General features: G+C 36.9%; 1 protein-coding gene across 1 annotated transcript in view; it reads right to left on the bottom strand.

Annotated features, from left to right (window-relative positions):
• The window catches only part of LOC129513687 (ankyrin repeat domain-containing protein 26-like), a 179,527-nt gene that overhangs the window by 47,042 nt on the left and 109,851 nt on the right, over window positions 1-22,634 (bottom strand). The window contains exons 21-29 of the mRNA XM_055331948.1: window positions 20,220-20,313; window positions 16,736-16,767; window positions 16,572-16,644; window positions 15,495-15,583; window positions 13,299-14,399; window positions 10,560-10,723; window positions 5,590-5,760; window positions 3,843-3,876; window positions 3,328-3,466 (exon numbers count right to left, since the gene is read on the bottom strand). Coding sequence (XP_055187923.1) covers window positions 3,328-3,466; window positions 3,843-3,876; window positions 5,590-5,760; window positions 10,560-10,723; window positions 13,299-14,399; window positions 15,495-15,583; window positions 16,572-16,644; window positions 16,736-16,767; window positions 20,220-20,313 — 1,897 coding nt within the window. The remainder of the gene's footprint in view (window positions 1-3,327; window positions 3,467-3,842; window positions 3,877-5,589; window positions 5,761-10,559; window positions 10,724-13,298; window positions 14,400-15,494; window positions 15,584-16,571; window positions 16,645-16,735; window positions 16,768-20,219; window positions 20,314-22,634) is intronic.

Below are 22,634 nucleotides of genomic sequence, written 5' to 3'. Positions count from 1 at the left end.
CAGCAATCAGACAACAAAAAGAAATAAAAAGCATTCACACTGGTAAAGAAGAAGTCAAACGCTGCCTCTTTGCGGTTGACATGATACTGTAAATAGAAAACGCAAAAGACTCCACCCCAAGACTGCTAGAACTCATACAGCAATTCGGCAGTGTGGCAGGATACAAAATCAATGCCCAGAAGTCGGTGGCATTTCTATACACTAACAATGCGACTGAAGAAAGAGAAATTAAGGAGTCAATCCAATTGACAATTGCACCCAAAACCATGAGATGCCTAGGAATAAACCTAACCAAAGAGGTAAAGCATCTATACCCTCAAAAGTACAGAACACTTCTGAAGGAAACTGAGGAAGACGCAAAGAGATGGAAAAAATATTCCATGCTCATGGATTGGAAGAATGAATATTGGGAAAATGTCAATGTTACGCAGGGCAATTTACACATTTAATGCAATCCCTATCAAAATACCATGGACTTTCTTCAGAATGTTGGAACAAATCATCGGAAGAGTTGTATGGAATCAGAAAAGACACCGAATAGCCAGGGGAATAATAAAAAAGAAAACCAGAGCTGGGGACATCACAATGCCAGATTTCAGGGTGTACCACAAAGCTGTGATCATCAAGACAGTGTGGTACTGGCACAAAAACAGACACATAGATCAATGAAAAAGAATAGAGAATCCAGAAATGGGCCCTCAACTCTATGGTCAAGTTATATTTGACAAAGCAGGAAAGACTATCCACTGGAAAAAGGACACTCTCTTCAATAAATGGTGCTGGGAAAACTGGACAGTCACGTGCAGAAGAATGAAACTAGACCATTCTCTTAAATTATACACAAAGAAAAACTCAAAATGGATGAAAGATCTAAATGTGAGACAGGAATCCATCAGAATCCTAGAGGAGAACACAGGCAACACCCTTTTTGAACTTGGCCACAGCAACTTCTTGCAAGATACATCCATGAAGGCAAGAGAAACCAAAGCAAACATGAACTATTGGGAATTCATCAAGGTAAAAAATCTTCTGCACAGCAAAAGAAGCAGTCAACAAAACTAAAAGACAGCCTCCAGAATGGAGAAGATATTGGCAAATGACCTATCAGATAAATGGCTAGTATAATCCAAGACCTATAAAGAACTTTGTAAATTCAACAGCAAAGAAACAAACAATCCAATCATGAAATGGGCGAAAAACATGAACAGAATTTTCACAGAGGAAGACACAGACAGGGCCAAAAAGCACATGAGAAAATGCTCCGCATCACTGGCCATCAGGGAAAAACAAACCAAAACCACAATGAGATACCACCTCACAGCAGTGAGAATGGGGAAAATTAACAAGACAGGAAACAACAAATGTTGGAGCAGATGCGGAGAAAGGGGAACCCTCTTGCACTGTTGGTGGGAATGTGAACTGGCACAGCCACGCTGGAGAACTGTGTGAAGATTCCTCAAAGACTTAAAAATAGATCTGCCCTATGACCCTGCAGTTGCACTGCCGGGGATTTACCCAAAGATACAGATGCAGTGAAACGCCGGGACACCTGCACCTCAATGTTTCTAGCAGCAATGTCCACAGTAGCCAAACTGTGGAAGGAGCCTCGGTGTCCTTCGAAAGATGAAAGGATAAAGAAGATGTGGTCTATGTATACGATGGAATATTACTCAGCCATTAGAAAAAACAAATATCTACCATTTACTTCGACATGGATGGAACTGCAGGGTATTATGCTGAGTGAAATAAGTCAATCGGAGAAGGACAAACATTATATGTTCTCATTCATTTGGGGAATATAAAAATAGTGAAAGGAATAAAGTGGAAAGGAGAGAAAATGAGTGAAAATATCAGGGAGGGTGACAGAACATGAGAGACTCCTATCTCTGGGAAACAAACAGGGCATGGTGGAAAGGGAGGTGGGCGAGGGGTTTGGGTGACTGGGTGATGGGCACTGAGGGGGGGCACTTGATGGGATGAGCATTGGGTGTTATGCTATCTGTTGGCAAATTGAACTCCAATTTAAAAAATAAGATATCAAAAACAAAAACAAAGATTTATCAACACTCGACAAATAAGAAATAAAGCTAATTTTTTAAATGACAAAAATTCTGACAGCTCAATGAAGATATACAGATGTTAAATAAGATCAACCTTATCAGTTATTAGGGAAATGTATATTACAACCATAAATGTATATATTTATACACATATATATGATGTGTGTGTGTGTGTGTGTGTGTGTGTGTATCATACCCATCCACGGCTATGATTAAAAAACTGGGATCCCTGGGTGGCGCAGCGGTTTGGCGCCTGCCTTTGGCCCAGGGCACGATCCTGGAGACCCAGGATCGAATCCCGCATCGGGCTCCTGGTGCATGGAGCCTGCTTCTCCCTCTGCCTATGTCTCTGCGCCTCTCTCTCTCTCTCCCTCTGTGACTATCATAAATAAATAAAAATTAAAAAAAAATATCTTAAAAAAAAAATAAAAAATAAAAAATAAAAAAAAATAAAAAACTGATAATACTAAGTACTCATAAATAAGGTTAGAAACCCTCACATTCTGCCGGTGGGTTTAGAAAATAGTACAATTACTTTAGAAAACAATTTGGCAGTTTCATAATAAGGCAATATGAAGAGACAGGAGACTTAAGAGTGATGGATATGTTAACTGTCTAAATTACAGTTATGGTTTCATATGTGTATATATATGACAAAACTATCAAATTATATACTTCATACACGTGCAGTTTACCTAACTAAAGCTGTTGGGAGAAAGAAAGCCTCTATTATGTGAAAAAACATCTAAGACAGTGGCTGAGACATGGATGGAAAGATGGATATGAAACCATACAAGATGAAGCTAGTGGACTATGGTCTTTCACCTCATAGCATTAAGAAGTAATAGCTAAGCTTTAAGCAAGGGGGTAACGTGATGAAATGTAAACTTTTAAAAATGTATAGTAATTATGGTTGCAGTGTAGACCAAGATCCCGAGAGGTGGAATGGCAGGGAAAACAGTCCTGAGGTTAGCTCAGTAATCTAGGAGAAAAATAATGGTAACCTGACCTTGGGTGAAGGCACAAAAGAGAAGCAGAGTTCTCAAACACATCAAGTGTGCCATTCCCACGTAGACAACCACAATGGAAATTATAGTTCTTTGGCTGAGAGTATTCAATAGTTCTCTATTTTAATATAAAACATATTTCTGAGATGAGTAGCTCTATAACGCCTCAGTGTTGTGTGGCTCAGTGCTAGACAAGATGTGCACATATTACTACAATCATATATACAGAAAAAGGCTTTATATTTATACGACGGCCCTACCTTTATAATCCATGCCAAGTTCAGTGAGCAACAGGGAACTCTCATAATCAGAGTATTGCAACTTGGAATCCTCTGAAGCTGCTTCAGATGACTGAGTTAAGTCATCAAGGTGTTGCACAGACTTCACTTGCTTTTTGACCTACAAATAAATAATACTATTTCAAAATGTCATCCAAATATTTATAAAATATACTAAGTGTAGAGAGATGATAAATATCCATCTTTTTATAAAAGCAAAAACATAGGTACTTTTTAAAAGAACTGATTTTTATCAAAAAGACCTTTAACAATAATTGGTGTTTCTGAATATTTTTTTCACAGCAGATGTCTATACAACAAAGGAAAATTTTCATTTTTTCACTATGCGTTTCATAAAGTAATTTTTTTTACCATGGAATAATATTTCTGATAAATATGAAATATCAAAATAATATAATAAAATATATCATAAATGAAATAGAATTATAATAAAATATATCACAAATGAAATAGAATTATATATTTGGTTTGTCTACCTTGTTCTTTTCCTTAGATGTTTTCTTTGCAGGTCTAAAAAGAGAAAGGATTCTTTTCAGGAAAATATTAAATACTTAAAATACAAAGAATATTTAAAGCATATCTAAGCAATATTAATAGTAATATTAACAAAGTATTAAATTTAGATCAAAATTGCAAAAGTAAAGGAAAATCATAATGTTACTTACATTATTTGATAGGGGTAAATATACCACATTTTTTGTTGTCATTTTCAATAACAACAAGTTTTCACTAAATCAATTTGGAAAGTGCAAACTAAGTTTTTTTAATGACATAAGCCCTTTTTAAATAATCATGATATTAGCGTTTTGAAGTTTTAATGTGTAACTACTATGCATTATTTGAGACAGTTTACATATCCTAAAGGGTTTTTAGGCCTTACACAAACTGTATGAAGTAGGCAATTATACAGGGTATCTTTCACAGGAAGCAAATGAGGCACAGAAATTCTAAGGAACTTCCCCAAGCCCATACAGCTGGCAGGAGCAGACCACCCAGAACTCAAGTCCAGGAAATGTCCCTTCCAAACATGTGTTTTAAAATATGTGGTAAAAGTAAAGTATTTCTAAGTAATGTGATAGCAACTGAATCTATAGTATTATTCCATTTCTAGCTATAATTATTCTAGAAATAATTTCTGAATCTTACATACATTTTTAACTTTTTATTTTTTTAAAAGATTTTATTTATTTATTCATTCATTCACTAGAGAGACACACAGAGAGAGACAGGCAGAGACATAGGCAGAGGGAGAAACAGGCTCCCCCACAAGGAGCCTGGTGCGGGACCCCAGGATCATGCCCTGAGCCCAAGGCAAGACACTCAACTGCTGTGCCACCCCGGCATCCCACACACCTTTTTTAATTAAAACACTTCATACCTAGGCAGTATTGAAAATCTACTTTCAATAAACTAAAGATTTAATTCTTCTAAAGAAGTTCATTAATGGGCATTCCTTTACTCATTCAAATGTTTATTCATGGATTCGACAATTACTCATGAAGCACACAGTATGTGTCAATGACGCTGCTGGTACAGTAACCGTGGCTCTTGTAATTTAGAACTCTATAATCCAAAAGTAATAATCTATGATAGATGAAAAGTTTTTCAATTGTAAATAAACATATTGTAAATAAACAAAACCATTCCCCTTTCCTCAGAACCTAAACAAATATTAACTTAATATAATCAGATACTCCAAAGCCCCTCACAAAATCATAGCTATTCTTGATACTGTCAAAGGTACTAAATACCTTAAAACCTATCAAGAAATGATTAGTTCTATTCAGAATCGCCTATGTGTCTGTATATTTACTATTATATATATATTTTTTTTTCAATTGATGAAGGATAGTATCTGAATATTCAATTATATGAGACTACTGCACGGTGGAACCGATTCTAAATAAACAATCTCTTACCACAAAACTCATATCCTGATCTGGGGGTCCTGGGATCGAGTTCTGCTTTGGGCTCCCCACAGGGAACCTGCTTCTCCCTCTGCCTATGTCTCTGCCTCTCTCTCTGTGTCTCTCACAAATAAATAAATGAAATCTTAAAAAAAAAAGTCACTCCTCCTCATCCTAACCTTTCAAGTGGTGTTTTTGATATACTTGAGTATTTCTTCCCTCAGCCTGTACGACACTATATTACAGTGTTTTACTTACATAAATAATCATAGTTAACATTCCTTCAGAGGTAAATAAAGAATTTATGGGATTTTACCTTCTTTCATCCTGATCCATTTCACTTAGACTGTTGTCATTACTCACTCGTAGTAGACTACCAGTTAGGGAATCGGCCTCCTCAAAGCCTGGTGTGATCGCAGATGCTTTTGATGCCCACTTTACATTTTTATCTTTCTTTATTTCCATGATAGACAAACCAGGATCATTACTTAAAACAAAAATCCAGTTAAAATATCCATTAGAAAGCCAATATTTTCTAATAATTTTACTGGTAAGGAATAAAAAAATTTTTTTGTAAACATCTGTTACCCATCTGAATTCATTTATTAATTCATAGAACAGTTATGAAGTGCAACGATATGCAAGGAAATACACATATACAATTATGATACAATGTCATTTGTGGGGACAAAACTGCCTGTGTAGGACCTGTGGAATCAAGTGCCATTCACCAAGGCACGGAGGAAAAGTCTCATCTGCCCATGCATCAGGTAAGAGGCATACACACTACACTCCCAGCTATGGATCCGGCAAAAGCCCATAAATTGGCGCCACCCTCACCCTCACAGCCACCATCTGGGAGCCCCTGGAAAACACTTAGATAATCACCCATGGGGATAGAGAGTCTTCGTGGAAAACCAGCTTTCCTGCAGAGAAGTTCTAGCACACCACCAGAGCAAAACAATCAGGTTTGGACACATGGGAGCGGTAGTCATTAAAGACTGGAGGAGGTGACTGCTACTTCAAAGGCAAAGACAGCAAGGCAAAAGGATATGACAAAATCAAGGAAATATGACACCAACAAAGGATTACAATAATCTTCCTGTAATCAATCTCAGACATGTGGAGATCTGTAATTTATCCAAGAAAGATTTCAAAATCTCAGTCTTCAGGAAATTCAAGGAGCTACCAGAAAACACAAAAAGCCAATTCAGGGGTGCCTGGGTGGGTCAGGCAATTAAGTGTCTGACACTTGATTTCATCTCAGGCTATGATCTCAGGGTCATGAGATTGAGCCCTGCATCAGGCTTACACTCAGTACAGTGTCCCTCTCCCTCTGCTACTCCCCCCTAGCTCACACACTCTTTCTCTCACTAAAATAAATGAATAAAATCTTTAAAAAACAGTTAATTCAATAAAAGGAATACACTACATAAACAAAATGAGAAGTTTAATGAACAGCTGGAAGGGCTTAGTCAGTTTAAGTGTCTGACTTGGTTTTGGCTCAGGTCATGATCTCGAGGTCGTGGAATCACCCCCAGGTCTGCTTGAGATCCTCTCTCCATCTCTTTCTCTCCCCCCCCCCAATTGCTCGCTCTTTCTCTCTCTCTCTCTCTCTCTCTCTCTCTCTCTCTCAAATAAATACATTTTTAAAAATAATTTTAAAGGGACAAAGAAAAATAAAATGTTTTGGTAACTTGTGCATACTTTTAGCCTAGTATCTAATCCTAATACAAAAAGCTAGATGTACCAACAGAAAATTATATATATTTTTTCATGGACTAAATGCATGCAAGAAAATATTATGGGCATATAGCTATGTAAATTTACAAAAAGACTGAATTTTCCCATAGGAGATTATCAATTGAGTAACTTTAGGGCACTGAAAACAAAACCAGCAATTACTGTTTTAAAACTGCCATACAGATAACTCTTCTAGTTAAATTAAACATCCAAAAAAGATGGATCTTCCTGAAAGCAATTATTAAACAATTCTTCTCGACCCAAATTTCAGAAGTAAATCTGTAATTATGGATACGAAATAGCTTTCATTTTGAAAACAGTTAATAGAAGCAACTTTCAAATAGAAAACAACTGGTTAAAGACACCTCAAAGTTATGTTGGCGGGGGAATGCTAACATGCAGCCATGGTAACGAGAACCCATCAGAACCAGTTTTAAATGTTTGTAATGATCAATGCCATCTGTCCTCACTCACCAGCCAACCAATGTCAGCTTCTCCCTCCTGAAGTATAGCCAATGTGGGACAAAATCACTCCAATACGCATGCCTCGAGTGCCAACCAATCAACAACAGTCTTACCCAAATTACCATGGTGCTTCAGATGATGACAAACCACTTAATTCTCTGAAAGTCTCCCAAGTCTTAAACTCCACTTTTCCTGAAACTGTATATAGAAAGTGAAGACTACTCTGTCAGAAAAGACTGTAAGTGGCCAGCATAGCTCCCTCTTATTAGTCAGCAGTAAATTCCAACTTCACCTTTATATTTCAGATATTGAGGGCTCATATCCTCTGGCAAAAATGTTTAAAGTCCTATAATAATTTACCACATTTCATTTTCCTTAATGAAACATAAATGAAGTTTGCTCTTCCTTTGTTCCATTCTACTATAATTAAAACTAACATAAATACCAGTAAAAGAATAAGTAGCAAGTAACCACAAGATTAGGCCCAAATAATCCACAAAATGCAGATAACGGACAGGTTAAATTGTCAGAATGGACCCATGCCAACCATTCTTTCTGTTTAAGTGAGAATTCGTATTATGTTAAAAACAATACACACGGTTTAGTTAAACTCCATTCACTCAACAAACATTTACTGAATAGCACTATATATGCTAGAATGTTCTCTAAGCACTGAGGACATGCCATGAACAGAAAAAAACCCTACTCACGAGGAAAGTAAACATAGTAACAATAAACTACCTAGGCAAACTACACAGTTTGAGAGGAGAAAAACTAAAGCAGAGAAATCAAATTTCGATGTGTTGTAGCAAAAGGGGTGGTCGAAATACTAGTCAGGATAAACCAAGAAGGTCCTTGCTGAGAAAGTGACCTTGAAGCAAAAACCAGGGAGAAAAAGAGGGAGCAAGGAGTAAGCCATGAGGATACCTGAGAGAAAAGCACTGCACAGAGAGTTTATAGCAAGTACAGAGGTATGCCTGAAGTGTTTATAATGAGGGTGGGGGGTAAGAATAGTGAGAAATTCAAGTGTGGCTGAACAGAAGGAAAGGGATAGAAAATAGTTCAAATCAGAGAGAAGGAGGAAAGGATAGGGAGGGACCCGAGATGAACAAGTCACATATGGCCTTGTAAGGTATTAAAAAGAACTTGAGTGAATGGGAGGCCATTAGGTTTTGAGCAGAGGAGGACATAATCTGACTTATGTTTTAATAGATCCACTGTGTTTAGAATTAATGGAAAGTGAATTTTCGAAGATTATATAATATGAAGTCACTATTGAAAAATTTGATGTGGTGCATGTTGAAATATATGCTTTTTTTAAATTTTTTTTTATTTATTTATGATAGTCACAGAGAGAGAGAGAGAGAGGCAGAGACACAGGCAGAGGGAGAAGCAGGCTCCATGCACTGGGAGCCCGACGTGGGATCCGATCCCAGGTCTCCAGGATCGCGCCCTGGGCCAAAGGCAGGCGCTAAACCGCTGCGCCACCCAGGGATCCCCGAAATATATGCTCTTTAAAAAGGAAGAATAAGGGGCACCTGGTTGGCTCAGTTGGTAAAGCGTCTGCTTTCGGCTCAGGTCATAACCCTGGAGTCCCGGGATCAGCCCCACTTCAGGCTCCCGCTTCTCCCTCTGCCTCTGCCACTCCCTGCACTCACACACTCTCTCTCTCAAATAAATAATCTTAAAAACATTTTTAAAGGAAAATTATTAGCCTGTATGCAAAGTGCCTGAAAAAGAAGATTCACTGCATTAACAACCTCTTCGTTTATAGCACAGGGATCAAATGTTTATACAGAATATGGGACAAGTTGCCATGTGAAATCTCTTCGTAATAATATTCAGATCAATTTGAGAGTCCAACATTTGAGCACTCGTTCATTGGGAACCAAAACCGAAAACCTAATAATTAGCAGTTTTGTTGGTAATAAGGTAGAGTGCCAGTGTAGCAGGTAACTTCCTTTTGCAACTCAGCAGATATTAAAAGTATTCTGAAGTTTCTGTAAGACATCAAACCAAACACTTTAAATATACTTTGGGGGATCCCTGGATGGCTCAGTGGTTTAGCACCTGCCTCCAGCCCAGGGTGTGATCCTGGAGTCCCGGGATCGAGTCCCACATCAGGCTCCCTGCATGGAGCCTGCTTCTCCCTCTCCCTCTGCCTGTGTCTCTGCTTCTCTCTCTCTCTATCTCTCTCTGTGTGTCTCTCATGAATAAATAAAAATAAAATTTAAAAAAATATATATACTTTGTTAAACAATCAAAACCCTGCAGACCTAAATTCATTTTCTCAGATAGTTACACGCTGCATTATTTTATAGGTGTGAAAACTTACTTCCTTATGGATGGAGAGTTAGACTCCCTCCAAGTTTTTGATAGATAATCTTAACATATATATGTAACATGTTCATGTAAGTATTCTTAATATATCTGTCATATTTTATATATATATAATATATAATAAATGTTCTTATAATATGTGTGTCTAAGTGTTCACACAAGTCACGTTTTCCTATAGGATCTACTCCTGGCAATGAAGCCGTTGGGATATAGGGACAGCATATGTGAAATCTGAAATGCACTGCTACATCACTCTTCAGAAAGGATTTGTCAATTTTCTTTCTCTCTCTTTTAAAGATTTTTATTTATTTATTCAGGAGAGACACAGAGTGAGGCAGAGACATGGGCAGACGGAGAAGCAGGCTCCTCATGGGAAGCCTGATGCAGGACTTGATCCCACGACCCCGAGATCACAACCTGAGCCAAAGGCAGACGTTCAACCACTGAGCCACTCAGGTGCAACGGATTTGACAATTTTCACCTAACAACAGTATATGAGAATGACTTTTTCCTCACATTTGCTAACCTAGGTTATTTTTTTTAATTAAATATTTATCACTATGCCTGCAAAAAAAAATTGATACCTTACCGGTCTTTGCCTTTTTCTGTTTAGCACCCTGGGTGGAATATCTCTACTAAAAATATAAAATGTGTTAATCATGAACATTAGCTCCAAACAGAATTTGTTTTATAGAAAAATAATAATTATCTATTGTTTAAAAATTGCTATAGGCTTACCTATCAGAATCTTCATTCTGCGTAGTAGGAAACAGGTGGTAATCAGTTTTTCCACTCTTTCTTTGTTGAATTAGTCCAGCAGCAGGAACAGCAGCAGCAGCAGCATGTATGTTTTCTGCTCCTTCCATTTTACTACTCTTGTGCTGCTTCCTTTCTTTTCCAGTCTTGAATGGAAATTTGATACTGTTACAACTTTATTCACTAAAAAGAACTTTTTTCATTAATTGTATCATTTGACTCTTAATCATAATTTTAATCAATAAAACTATCTTGTGCTTAACTTTATCATTACATGTAATTGCAATTTTTGGAAATTCTGCTTCATTTCTGTTGGAATAGAACAACATAATTTTCCAGAATTCCATAAAGGACTTTCTTAATTTTGTGTTCATATCCACACTTTGCCACCTAACATTCCCAACTTCACCCCATCTGACCAGCAGATACAAAGAAATAAAAAGACACAAAAATCTGTCCTCTTCCGTCTTTACCATCTGGATTTTGCTTACACAGACAGATGTAAAGGATGTGACATTGTGATGCTCCAGGAACAAAGAGGAAGCTTTCCATTTCTGCACTGAGCTATTCTTTCCCCAACTGCCTTTTATAATTCTTTTTTCATTTGGATCCCAGGGCTATCAAAAAAGTCACAGTGTTCATTAAAATATGTGAACCAAAGTTTACCACAACATAAAAGGAGCAGAGCAAAACTGATATTAGTGTAGAATTTTGGGAAACGAGTAATGCTCCCCAAATTTCACATTCCATAGCCATAAAATTTTATAGGTAGAGGGTATAAAAGTAATTATCAACTTTAATCCCATTTTCTATTGATAATGGGAATAAAACCAAAAAAGGTTACATGATTTATCCAAAGTTCCTAAAGTGGTATTACCTAGCACCTAGCATCAAAGAGATGATACAATTCCTTAATGCTGAATCAAATAAATGACCCAACAAGTTTATTAATCAGCTATGCTAAAAGTGTGACTTTGGCACAGTAATTTAATACCTTAATTGGGGATGAAGCGCTTAGCTAATTTTTATTTTAAAGGAGGATATCTCTAGATTTTGTTTATTTTTCACCTCAAACATCAGTTTTCTCCCTTAGAGTCAAATACTGAAGGTTTGCTGAAAATCTATGCTACCTACATGATAAAAGTCGTATGTGTCAAAATATATCATACTTTATTAAACAAGATGTAAAGATTTGACTCAACAAAAACACCTGAGAATGGTGATTAAACAAACACATATATGTGTATACACACACACACACACACACACACGCACACACACGTGGGCACCTGGGTGGCTCGGTTAAACATCTGCCTTTGGCTCAGGTCATGATCCCTGGGATCTGGGATCAAGACCCGTGCATCAGGCTTCCTGCTCCGCTGGGAGCGTGCTTCTCCCTTTCCCTCCTACAGCTGCTCCCCTGTTTGTGTTCTCTCTCGGTGTGAAATAAAATCTAAAAAAAAAAAAAAAAAAAAAAATTTTTTTTTTTTTTTTTTTTTTTTAATGTGGAGGAGATGCCTGAGTGGCACAGTTAGTTGGGCCTCCAGCTCTTGATTGCAGTTCAGGTCATAATCTCATGGTCATGGGACTGAGCCCTGCTTCAGGCTCCACGCTCACTGGGGAGTTTGCTTCTCTCCCTTTCTCTCTCCCTCTACCCTTCACCCTGCTCACACACTCAAATAAATAAGTAAATAAATAAATAAATCCTAAAAGAAAAAAGGAAGTCTGTTTTTAAAAACATGGGAGAAAAAAACTGGTGATAATGCAAATATTTGTTCTTAAAAATATCTCAAAAAGTGGTCATGTTGGAATTTGAAGTTCCAAGAGTTTGAGGAAAGCAGAGAAGACTACACATACTGAAGCAATAAACAGAAGCAATAAATAGATTGGTTTAGATGAAATATTTGTTTAGATCCCTTCCCTTAGTTATTGCTTCTTTTCCATTTTATGTATTCATTTATTTTAAAGACTTTATTTATTTATTCATCAGGGACACACACACAGAGAAGCAGAGACACAGGCAGAGGGGGAAGCAGGCTCCATGCAGGGAACCTGATGTGGGACTCAATCCCAGATCCCGGGATCATACCCTGAGCCAAAGGCAGACACTCAACAGGTGAGCCACCCACCCAGGCATCCCAACTTCTTTTCCATTTTATTGTTTATGGAAGTGCAACTTATATTTAAGCCAATAGATAAAAATCCTAGATATTATGATGTATTTTTTTAAAGATCTATGTATTTTAGAGAACAAGACTGATAGCATGAGAGAGGCACAGCGGGAGAGAGAAACTCAAGCAGACTCCATGCTGAGCACAGAGGGCTCCTCTTCACAACCCTGACATCACAACCCAAGCCAAAAACAAGACTAGGACTCTCAACTGACCGTGCCCCCCAGGCACCCCAAGATAATCGCATTTTTAAAGCAATTTTCTCTACGGTTATTCTGGTTCACGGGGTCACAGGGTGCATAGCGAAAAGAGCTTCCCAGTTCACACACCACTTGGGAAACTGAAAGAAACTCAAGGAACACAAATCTTATGTTTTCCTGCATTCCTATCATTTAGATAGCAGAAATAATCTACTTCCGAACACAATTATATATTGAGATGACCCCATTTTATACATGAGCTTTTTTCTTAAGGGGAAAAATCAAAATGGCTGAGATAATTGACAAAGACAAAAAAATCAAAAGAGCAGCAGCAAAGTGAATCTCTCTACCTCTTTTTGAAGTTCAACTTTCTCTTTTTCCAAAGCCAGGAGTTTTACTTGTAACATGTCTTTCTCATTCTTAAACCTTTGCAGATTTTGCATATCTTGCTGTAATTCTTCTTTTTGATATACTTTTGATGTTCTGAAAGGACGTGGTGAAGAACTCACATTTTCTAATGCAGGTTCCGTACTTTTATAGTTATTAGTACTGTCATTATCTGCATATAATGGCTTCTGGAAAGAGTCTCGTATTGGTTTTGTTTTCTTGTAAGTGTTTGCAATAGCGGAAGTATCACGCCTTTTCTTCTGAATCATTTGTTTCGCCACATTGGAGTGGGCAAGCCGCAAATCAAAAAGGCTTTCTGGGTCACTATACGGAGGGATATATCCAGTGTCTAATTTACTATTGGTGGTATTTTGGTTCAAACTTTCGGCCATCTGCATGTCAAACTCTTGGTCTTCTTTCACTTCAAATGTAACTAGTGGGTTCCTTACTTTTTTATTTTCTGGATCGCTATCAAGACTCTCATTTTTGTTAAAAACATGCTCACCTGGTTTGTTATCATTTTCATGGAAAGAAAGCTTAGAAGATGACTGGCAAGCATAGTCCGGGGACCCAGAGTATGAATGAAAGAGAATAGCATTTTCGAGACAAGGCTCTTTTTGTTCGGGAAAGGCCTGAGGTACTAAAGAGACAGACACTCCAAATTCATCTTTTTCCTCACAATCAAGTGTAACTTTTGTCACATTAGGAGGTATTTCCTTTAAGTCTGCTTCTTTAGAATTACCACGTAGTGGTTCTAACTTAGGATGAGTAGTAATTCGGTACTTTTTACAAGTTTTACCAATCTTCTGCTTTAACTCTCTGCTCATGCGTTTCACATTATTTTTCCAATCTAATTTGCCTTGTTTCATCTGTATCTCCTCATACTTCTCGTGCACACGAGGATGTTCTGAATGTACAGATCTATCACCCTGTCTATCACATTCCATATTCATTTCTGGTTCTCGAGCCATATTTTGCAGTTGCACAAGTGGAATGTTAATTTGCTTGGTTTGGCTTTCAGATGTCTTTTCAGCCAGGATACATGTTTGTAAAATAACTTTATCCTTAGGTAATCAAATACGGACAAAGAAAAATAGAAAATAATTAAAATTTAGTTATTAGCTGTTCCTAAGTCACTGGATTATAACTAAGAAGTGAGGACAGAAGAAAAGCATAAATCCATTCACTTATATTTTGTCAGGTTTTTCTTAACTAAACAATTCAATACAGTTACATCTACCAAAAAATGAATCAGATGATTATTAATGTTACAAACTTAAAAACACTTTATTCCCTTGTATCTTAAACAGTGAGCCCCGACAATGCATTTCAGGAGTTTTTATAAGTTTGAAACCTAGATAATAGGCAAACTACATTTTGGGGGGCAAATATCAATTAACATCAATCCAAGAAAAATAAATTCCTATATTTTAATTTAAATTATATACTATGATAGTGTTAGACATTGCTATAGATTATCTGCTTGTATCCAGCTCTAATATATTGTAATGTCCACTGAGAGTGGATAAGAAAAATATTAATAATATGGATTTCCTGTGCTGAAATAACTGAAAGAGTTATTGTTTATAATCCAACTACAAAGGTCCCATCCTGGAAGGTGTGATTCTACAATAGGCGATCGTGCTGATTTCATGACCCCATTCTCTCAAGTCAACTACACAGAGATCACAAAGCAGAATAAATCTTTAATCTTGGCATTTGTAGCTGGAAATAGAGAACTAGACACTTTGAACCACTGAGAATAATCACTCCTTGTACATGAGTCTAAGTCAGTAGTCATCATTGTTATACTGCTCATAATTTCAACTGCTTAAACATGACTCAATATTTGATGCTACCTTCTTTATCATGTAAAGAAGTTACAAAAATGGAAGAAGCAAAGAATATTTAGAATTATTTTTGTCTCAAAAGAATGGTTTTTGCCTAAATTCCAAGGATGAAGTTTAGCTAAACTTAGTTACTAAAAATTACAACATTTTAAGCTTTGTAACTCGTAAAATTTTATAAAAACTAAATTTTAAATTATACTCTATTGACTTCAATATATCCACTCAAAGAGTTTCACTTGAACCATGTAATATTAGAAAAGCAGGGAAAACAATATAAAATCAGAAATTTAAATTTAAAGTTTTACATACCTGGGGGTGGTTATTTTCACTTTTATCAGGCCTTTCTTGCTCTTGCTTTTGCTCTGATGCCACTTCTAAGTCTGGTTCTGATGAAAAATCTATATATTTAGGTAAAATGGACTACTTAGAATGGTTAGATAAAAGCTATTACCTCTATAAAAATAGAAAATATCATTTATCACTGAAGAGTTTAAATTCATCTTTAGCTGAATATTTAAGAAATACTTCTAATAATCTACAATTTCAACAAACCATTTGAGAAATACTAAACGTCACCAGGTTAAAGGCACACAAACATCTCCATCTTATCAAGTGTACAATAAAGTTTTCTAAAGATAAAATGTGTGATAGCATCGCAACTCGCATGTTCAGTGGATCACAACTCTAATGGCTAACAACATGAGATTGTGTTTTAAATGTTTTAATTTCTAAGATTGTAAATATCAACAGATATAACCCACTTAAGCAGACGTTCTTTGGAATTCTCAATAATTTTTAAATAGTAGAAAAGGACCCTAGGCTGAAAAGGTTCAGAATTACTTTTTTAAAATATTAAGATACAACTAATTCCGTCCCACATTTCTAATAATCAAAGTCACCATACACACACACAATCAGAACAAGTGTTTGGCTTAAAATGATCAGTATAACAACACAAAGATGAAATGAAGTTTTAACTTCATTTAACACAACTGACATGTTAGCAACTGAAGCTTTACTCTGGGTAAAAGTCAGAATTCAAATAAGTATGGTGAACACCAGAAAAATCTTAGAGTCTAATAATTAACTTCTGGGAACCCCTTAGAAGTAAAAGAATTCCAAACCGGGGACATTAGGATTTCAAAACTTAAAAGTAGAAACTTGAACTAAAGCTTACATTTTTAAAATCTCTTTTTCTTATGCTTGTAAATATCTTTTGTTCAAACGTGGATATCAGCAATGACATCTACCTTATTTATGTCACATCCTTCGATTAAATTTGTCTCACATCCACACACAAAGAAGAATTTGGTATAAGAAGACGATGGGCATTTCAATAGTTTAGTGCACATCTTTCCACAGGTAAATTTGTACTATAAAATTTACCTGATCTGGGTGTTTGTTTATCACTCGTTGCTACTGCTTCATTAGGAACAGAATCTTTCACTTTAGTGGTAGACTGGATGGGTATTGAAACAGTATGATTAAAACAATGTACATTTCATACAATCTGTAGTTAAAAATTCAAAATAAAAATACAAGAGCTTTACCTCCCAGTGAAGAAGATCTTTTCCAGGAGAATCTAAAACACAAAAGGGACATGTAGTTAATTATACGTAAATATGAAAGCCAACTATACATTCATGCAGTTAGGATTAAGCTGAATCCTCATGCTTGGGCCCCTCCCCAGCCTCAGCCCACACCAGTCCCTCACTCTTACCTCACTGTGTTCTCCCTGTTGCTGGGCCCTTCACCTAACTCCTCCCTCCCCTCCTTACTTGACTCACCCTAAAAAAAAAAAAAAAAATCCTCATGCTTGGCTTTGAAAGTGATTACATTAGGCTTTGGTCTTGATTCTAGAGACGGGAAGGTGGATTGAGACACCAACAAGACAGAAATAGGAACCCATTATAAATACTATAAAAAAAAATAGAAATATATGTTCAACATAACATGCAGTTAGGATTCCAAAAGTAAGATGATGTTTCAAATGAAATAACTAAAACAGAAATCACTAAATGTTGCACATATACCAATGTGAACATGCTGATTGATGGGGGAGAAAAGCAATCTTTAATCAGAGGAACAAATGATGACTCTGAGAGGATAACGTGAAAGCTGATGGTAGAATGCAACAGCACATCCTGATTGCAGTACAGCAGAATCATCAATACCATTCTACTACAAGTATTTGCCATGTTCTTCAATTTGTTCTGTAATTTAGGCAGTACGCAGTTATGATGAATGCATAATTTATTGAATGCGTAATTTATTTGTCACCAAAAACAGTGTTATGAATTGATCAGCCTGGATATACTTGTAGGATAATAGTCAATAAAAGTATTCATTTTTGTCTATACCCATGTGGGCCACTGGTATGCCTACATTTCTTGTATCCTCTAGTTTAGCCATGTTAAAGTTTCTTGACCCACGCACGCAAGAAGGTATATAAAATACATCTAAGAAATAATGTATAATAAGCTTTCAATACGGAACCATGACTACCAAAATGAAAAAAATCAATTTAATTGCCACCGAATTTTTAGATACTAAAAATCTTTTGTATTTCAAAATCAGTGTCATATTTATTGATAGTAACAATTTTAGTTAGCATTTAAGGAATGGACCCTATGATTTCTTTATTTTCCAAAATTAGTTTGATTTGGTAGACTATGTCAGTCTTGAAAAGGTTTCTTTGAAACAGCTATCATCCCCCAAAATGAGCTATCTGAAAAAAAGGAACACCCATGCTTCCATATTCAAATTAGTCTCATTTGAATAATGAATATCAAAGCAACATTTATCTTTGAGGTACAATAGATTTGAGGAAGATGAATGGTGGCTATGTTTTATCCCAAGTCTAGCACTCCATTTGCTCTCAGTATTCTTTGTGGAGCAGCTGTGATCTAATCTGTTTCAGTACAAATAAACTCAAGGTATCTAAAAAGTGAGTTCTCGGGCAGCCCCGGTGGACCAAGGGTTGGTGCCACCATCAGCCCAGGGTGTGATGCTGGAGACCCAGGATCCGGTCCCACGTCGGGATCCCTGCATGGAGCCTGCTTCTCCCTCTGCCTGTGTGTCTGTTTCTCTCTCTATGTCTGTCATAAAAAAAAAAAAAAAAAGTGAATTCTCTAGAGTTTCCTCACCAACTCCAAAATTTCCTAGCTAAGACTTCTTTCATTTTTCCCTCTTTCCCTTCACTATCCCCTGTCTTCAAAAGAAATTTCTGGGGGCACCTGGGTGGCCCCAGTCAGTTGGGAGTCTAGCTCTTGATTTCAGCTCAGGTCATGATGTCGGGGTCCTGGGATTAAGTCCCATGGTGGGCTCCTCACTCAGCAGGGAGTCTGCTTAAGGACTCTCTCTCCCTCTTCCCTTTGCCCCCTCCCTGCTCGCTAACTCTCTAACATAAATAAATAAATCTTTTTAAAAAGTAATTCGTGATCTATGGTCTTGATTTTTTTTTTGCTTTTACAACCTTTTTATGGATTTTCTCCACCACTTCTTTCCTCTTTGTTTAGCACTAGTATCTTACATCTGTACCTTCTATTTCTGTATCTCCTTGCTCCCCTCTGGTTACAAACATGTTCAAAAATAAAAACAAAATAATTCTTTTTCTTGACCTTGTTATGTCTTGAACTATCCAACAGCTCTTCCAGATTTCTCTACAGGAAAGTTTATACCCATGCTACTGAGCACATGACCCAAGGACCACAGACACTGGCATCACCTGAGAGGCCAAAATGCAGATTCCAGACCTGATGTTCAGTTTGCATTTTTAACAAGGTCTCGGGTGATTCCCTACAATTTGAGAAATCCTGGGTTATACTGAACGCTGCCACTGTATTCCTTTACCTTAACCTTCTAGGATCAAGCCTCAAGTTCATCACTATCAATTCTGAAAGTGAAGACGTATTAAAAGTCATAAATGTTCTAACAGACTTTTTATCAGGGCTAAAGCTTCCTTGATTTCCAACTAATTGACCCTGCTCTCTTTTTCCTTCCAATTCTTCTTTTTTTTTTTTTTTTGCATGAAATACTAACTTACGAAGTACCACCATTTTATATGACATAGAGGTACACATAATTATTTATTAAAAGATGTTTTCATTTATTTGACACAGAGAGAGCGTGCACAAGCAGGCAGAGCAGCAAAGGGAGAGGGAAAAGCAGGCTCCCAGCTCAGCACAGCTCCATCCCAGGTCCTGGGGATCATGGCCCAAGCCAAAAGCAGACCTTCAATTGACTGAGCCACCCAGGCACCCCTAACATATATACATTTATAGCTGACTAGGACATAGCTCTGCATAATCAGCGAGGTCAATCCATAATGTCTTCCCAACAGTGAGAAAAACTGTTAAGAGTGGGAAAATTTTGGTATACTACTCTGACAAGTTTTGGTACTGGAAGCTCACCTGATATTATCCCCACATTTCAAATAATTTGCTCCTTCTTTTATTTTTTTAAAGATTTTATTTATTTATTCATGAGAGACACAGAGAGACACACACACAGAGAGAGAGAGAGACAGAGGGAGGCAGAGAAACAGGCAGAGGGAGAAGCAGGCTCCATGCAGGGAACCTGATGTGGGACTTGATCCCGGGACTCCAGGATCATGCCCTGGGCTGAAGGCAGGCACCAAACCACTGAACTACCCAGGGATCCCCTGCTCTTCCTCCTAAAAAAATTCTTTCATTTGACCACCTTCCACTATAAAGCGTTGCTTATTTTCCTCCATTTACTCCCTGTACTCTCAGCCATTCTCATCATTCCCTCTTTGTTTTTTTCCAACTATTTCCAGGCATTCCTTAGGTCTTGGAATACCTGGAAATGGAACCAGTAATTTAGCTCCTTTAGCCGTACTCTCAATTTAATCTGCAGCTGACACCTGATAAAATATAGAACTCACCTCCTTTTCTCATCTTTCTCCTTTCTGTGCATGTAATAGGTGATTTTCTTTGGAAATTAGGATACATGAGAATTTCTGTTTTAAATCAACATTCTGTCAAATGACTTTTTATAAAATACAATTCTTACCTTCTACTTGTTCATTGAATATACTTTGCCCTTGTTGATCTGCAGCTCCAGGTAAACAATCAACAGAATTCTTTGGAAGTCTTGCAGAAATACTCTGTTAAAATTAACATCAATAATGAGTTGCATAAAGATTTCCAAATCCTTTACTAAGAAAATATTCAAATGTTCTATTTTAATCGCAATCAGACATACAAATAAGAAAAGCATGTATTGAAAACCAACACATTTAAAAACGTCATCTATGCTCTCTCAATTAAGTGCACCTTTTCATCTTCATTTGGCCATTAACGCCAACTGAACATGGAAGGCCAGAGTAAATATTTTCACAGACAAGAAGACTGACTTATACATCCATTTCAACAAGGAAATAACAAAACACCTAACTCTACTTTGTATTTTCCACCAGGACAAAAGGACAGTAAAACTATTGAAACAAATTCTTTAATAAGCACATTTGCTATAAATTTAAACTGTTCCTAATGGCAGAAAGTTTTTTAGCCTTAAAATAAGATACTTGGCATGATAAGAAACCTCGGAGTACATCATGTTGAGTATAAACAGAACACTGTGGTAGCTGCTGCTTCATTTAGATAAACAAAGGCTTGGAATTTTCATTGGTAGGAAAAAATGGTTGAATGAAATGGCAAAGTAGGAAGAAAAACTTTTCTTGAAATTATGTTTAAATAATAGCAAAAGATTTTAGATATACGTATGAAATGCTTCAAAAAGTATAGTAAGCTTTCAGAAGGGAAGACTAAGAACATTCATTGAGGGCAACCCTGTTGGGACCCCTCTCACTCCTAAGAGCTTTCTCTGTATCTTTACTGAATAAACTTCTTTCATTTTACTCACACACACACAAAGAACATTTACTGATTAATCACCTAAAAGGTACCAGGCATTTGTTTTAGTACGCACAGTTTCTTTTCTACACACAAAAATAACAATGATTATAACAATGGAGTGGGTCTTCCTGCTTCCTGGTCATTTCTAAGACATTATAGAGTAAAAGGAACAGATGTGCTCCATGGTCTCTCTGTCCAGAATGTCCTTCTTCAAGACATTCTTGCGACTGGTCCTTCCCACTCTTCACTTGGCAGCTCTGGCCACACTCAGAGAGATCTTTTCTCACTACCAAAATTCCACTCCCATTCTCATCCCCATCCTAACTACAAGCGCCTCCAATATTCCCTAAACTAACATTTCCATTTTTTTTTACATGAAATGCTTACAGTGACTTATAATGGATCAGAGTTTCCTTATTTTTCTGCTCCTACCACTACAACCTGTACAGCCTGGTCATAGTTAGTATTCAGTAACATAAATGTATTTAAGGTCGAAACACTGAAAATCATCTCAGTGAGGGGGTGCCTGGGTGGCTCAGTCAGTTGAGCATCTAAATCTTGATTTCAACTCAGGTCATGGGTCTCAGGGTCATGAGATCGAACCCCACATTGGGCTCTGTGTTGAGCATGAAGCAAAGTTAGGATTCTCTCTCTCCCTCTCCTTCTACCTCTGCTCCTCCCCGCCCGCTCACACGTGTGTGCACGCTCTCTCTAAAACATAATCATCATCTTCATCTCACTGAGAAGGTCTAAGTACCAAATCACTATACTGTCAGCCCTTGAAGAATGCAAGGGCTGAGGGTGTTGATGGCCACACAGTCAAATATCCACAAATGACTTTTGATTCCCCCAAAACTTAGCTACTCATCTCTTATTTCCTACTTTAAGAGCAATTAGACTTAAAAATAGGAAAGGTATATATGAAAAACCAAAACATTTCAATAAAAGACTCATATATATGCTCTCTACATCTAAGCTACTTCTTAACCCTCATCTGGCCACTACTGTAAACTGAGCATGGAAGGTCAAGAAAATTATAACCTGATGTTGACCTTATCAATAACGTAAAGGCAATGAACAAGCTTTGTATATTATATGTACTATACACTGTATCCTTAAAATATAAAGAAAAGGTTATTAAGAAAATCATAAGGAAGATAAAATATATTAAGAAAATACTTATTGAGAAGCATCTGTAAGTGGACACACAGTTCAAGCCCATCTTGCTCAAGGGCCAACTGTACACCTACACAATGTCTCTAATCACAGGCTACTGAAACTTAACATACCCCAAATTAGAAATCCACCTGTCCGCTCTAACTTTCCCATTCTTAACACTTGCCATTTTACTGTCCTTCAGAAATCTTCACATTTAAAAACCATGCCCTCTATATTTAGTAAGTCACTAAAATACTGCTGTGATCATTTTTGTCTATTTCTAGAGCATTCTTTACAGCTCACAAAGTGGGTGATCACCTTTGTTACCACATTTGGTCATGACACATACCCGAGAGGTAGGTATTAGTATCATTTTTATGAATGAGGACACTGACATTCAAACAGGTTAAAC

This window comes from Nyctereutes procyonoides, unplaced genomic scaffold, assembly GCF_905146905.1.
Source record: "Nyctereutes procyonoides isolate TBG_1078 unplaced genomic scaffold, NYPRO_anot_genome, whole genome shotgun sequence".
Lineage (NCBI taxonomy): Eukaryota > Metazoa > Chordata > Mammalia > Carnivora > Canidae > Nyctereutes > Nyctereutes procyonoides.
The sequence above is the reverse complement of the archived record's forward strand: the minus strand, read 5'-3'. Positions and strand labels throughout refer to the sequence as shown.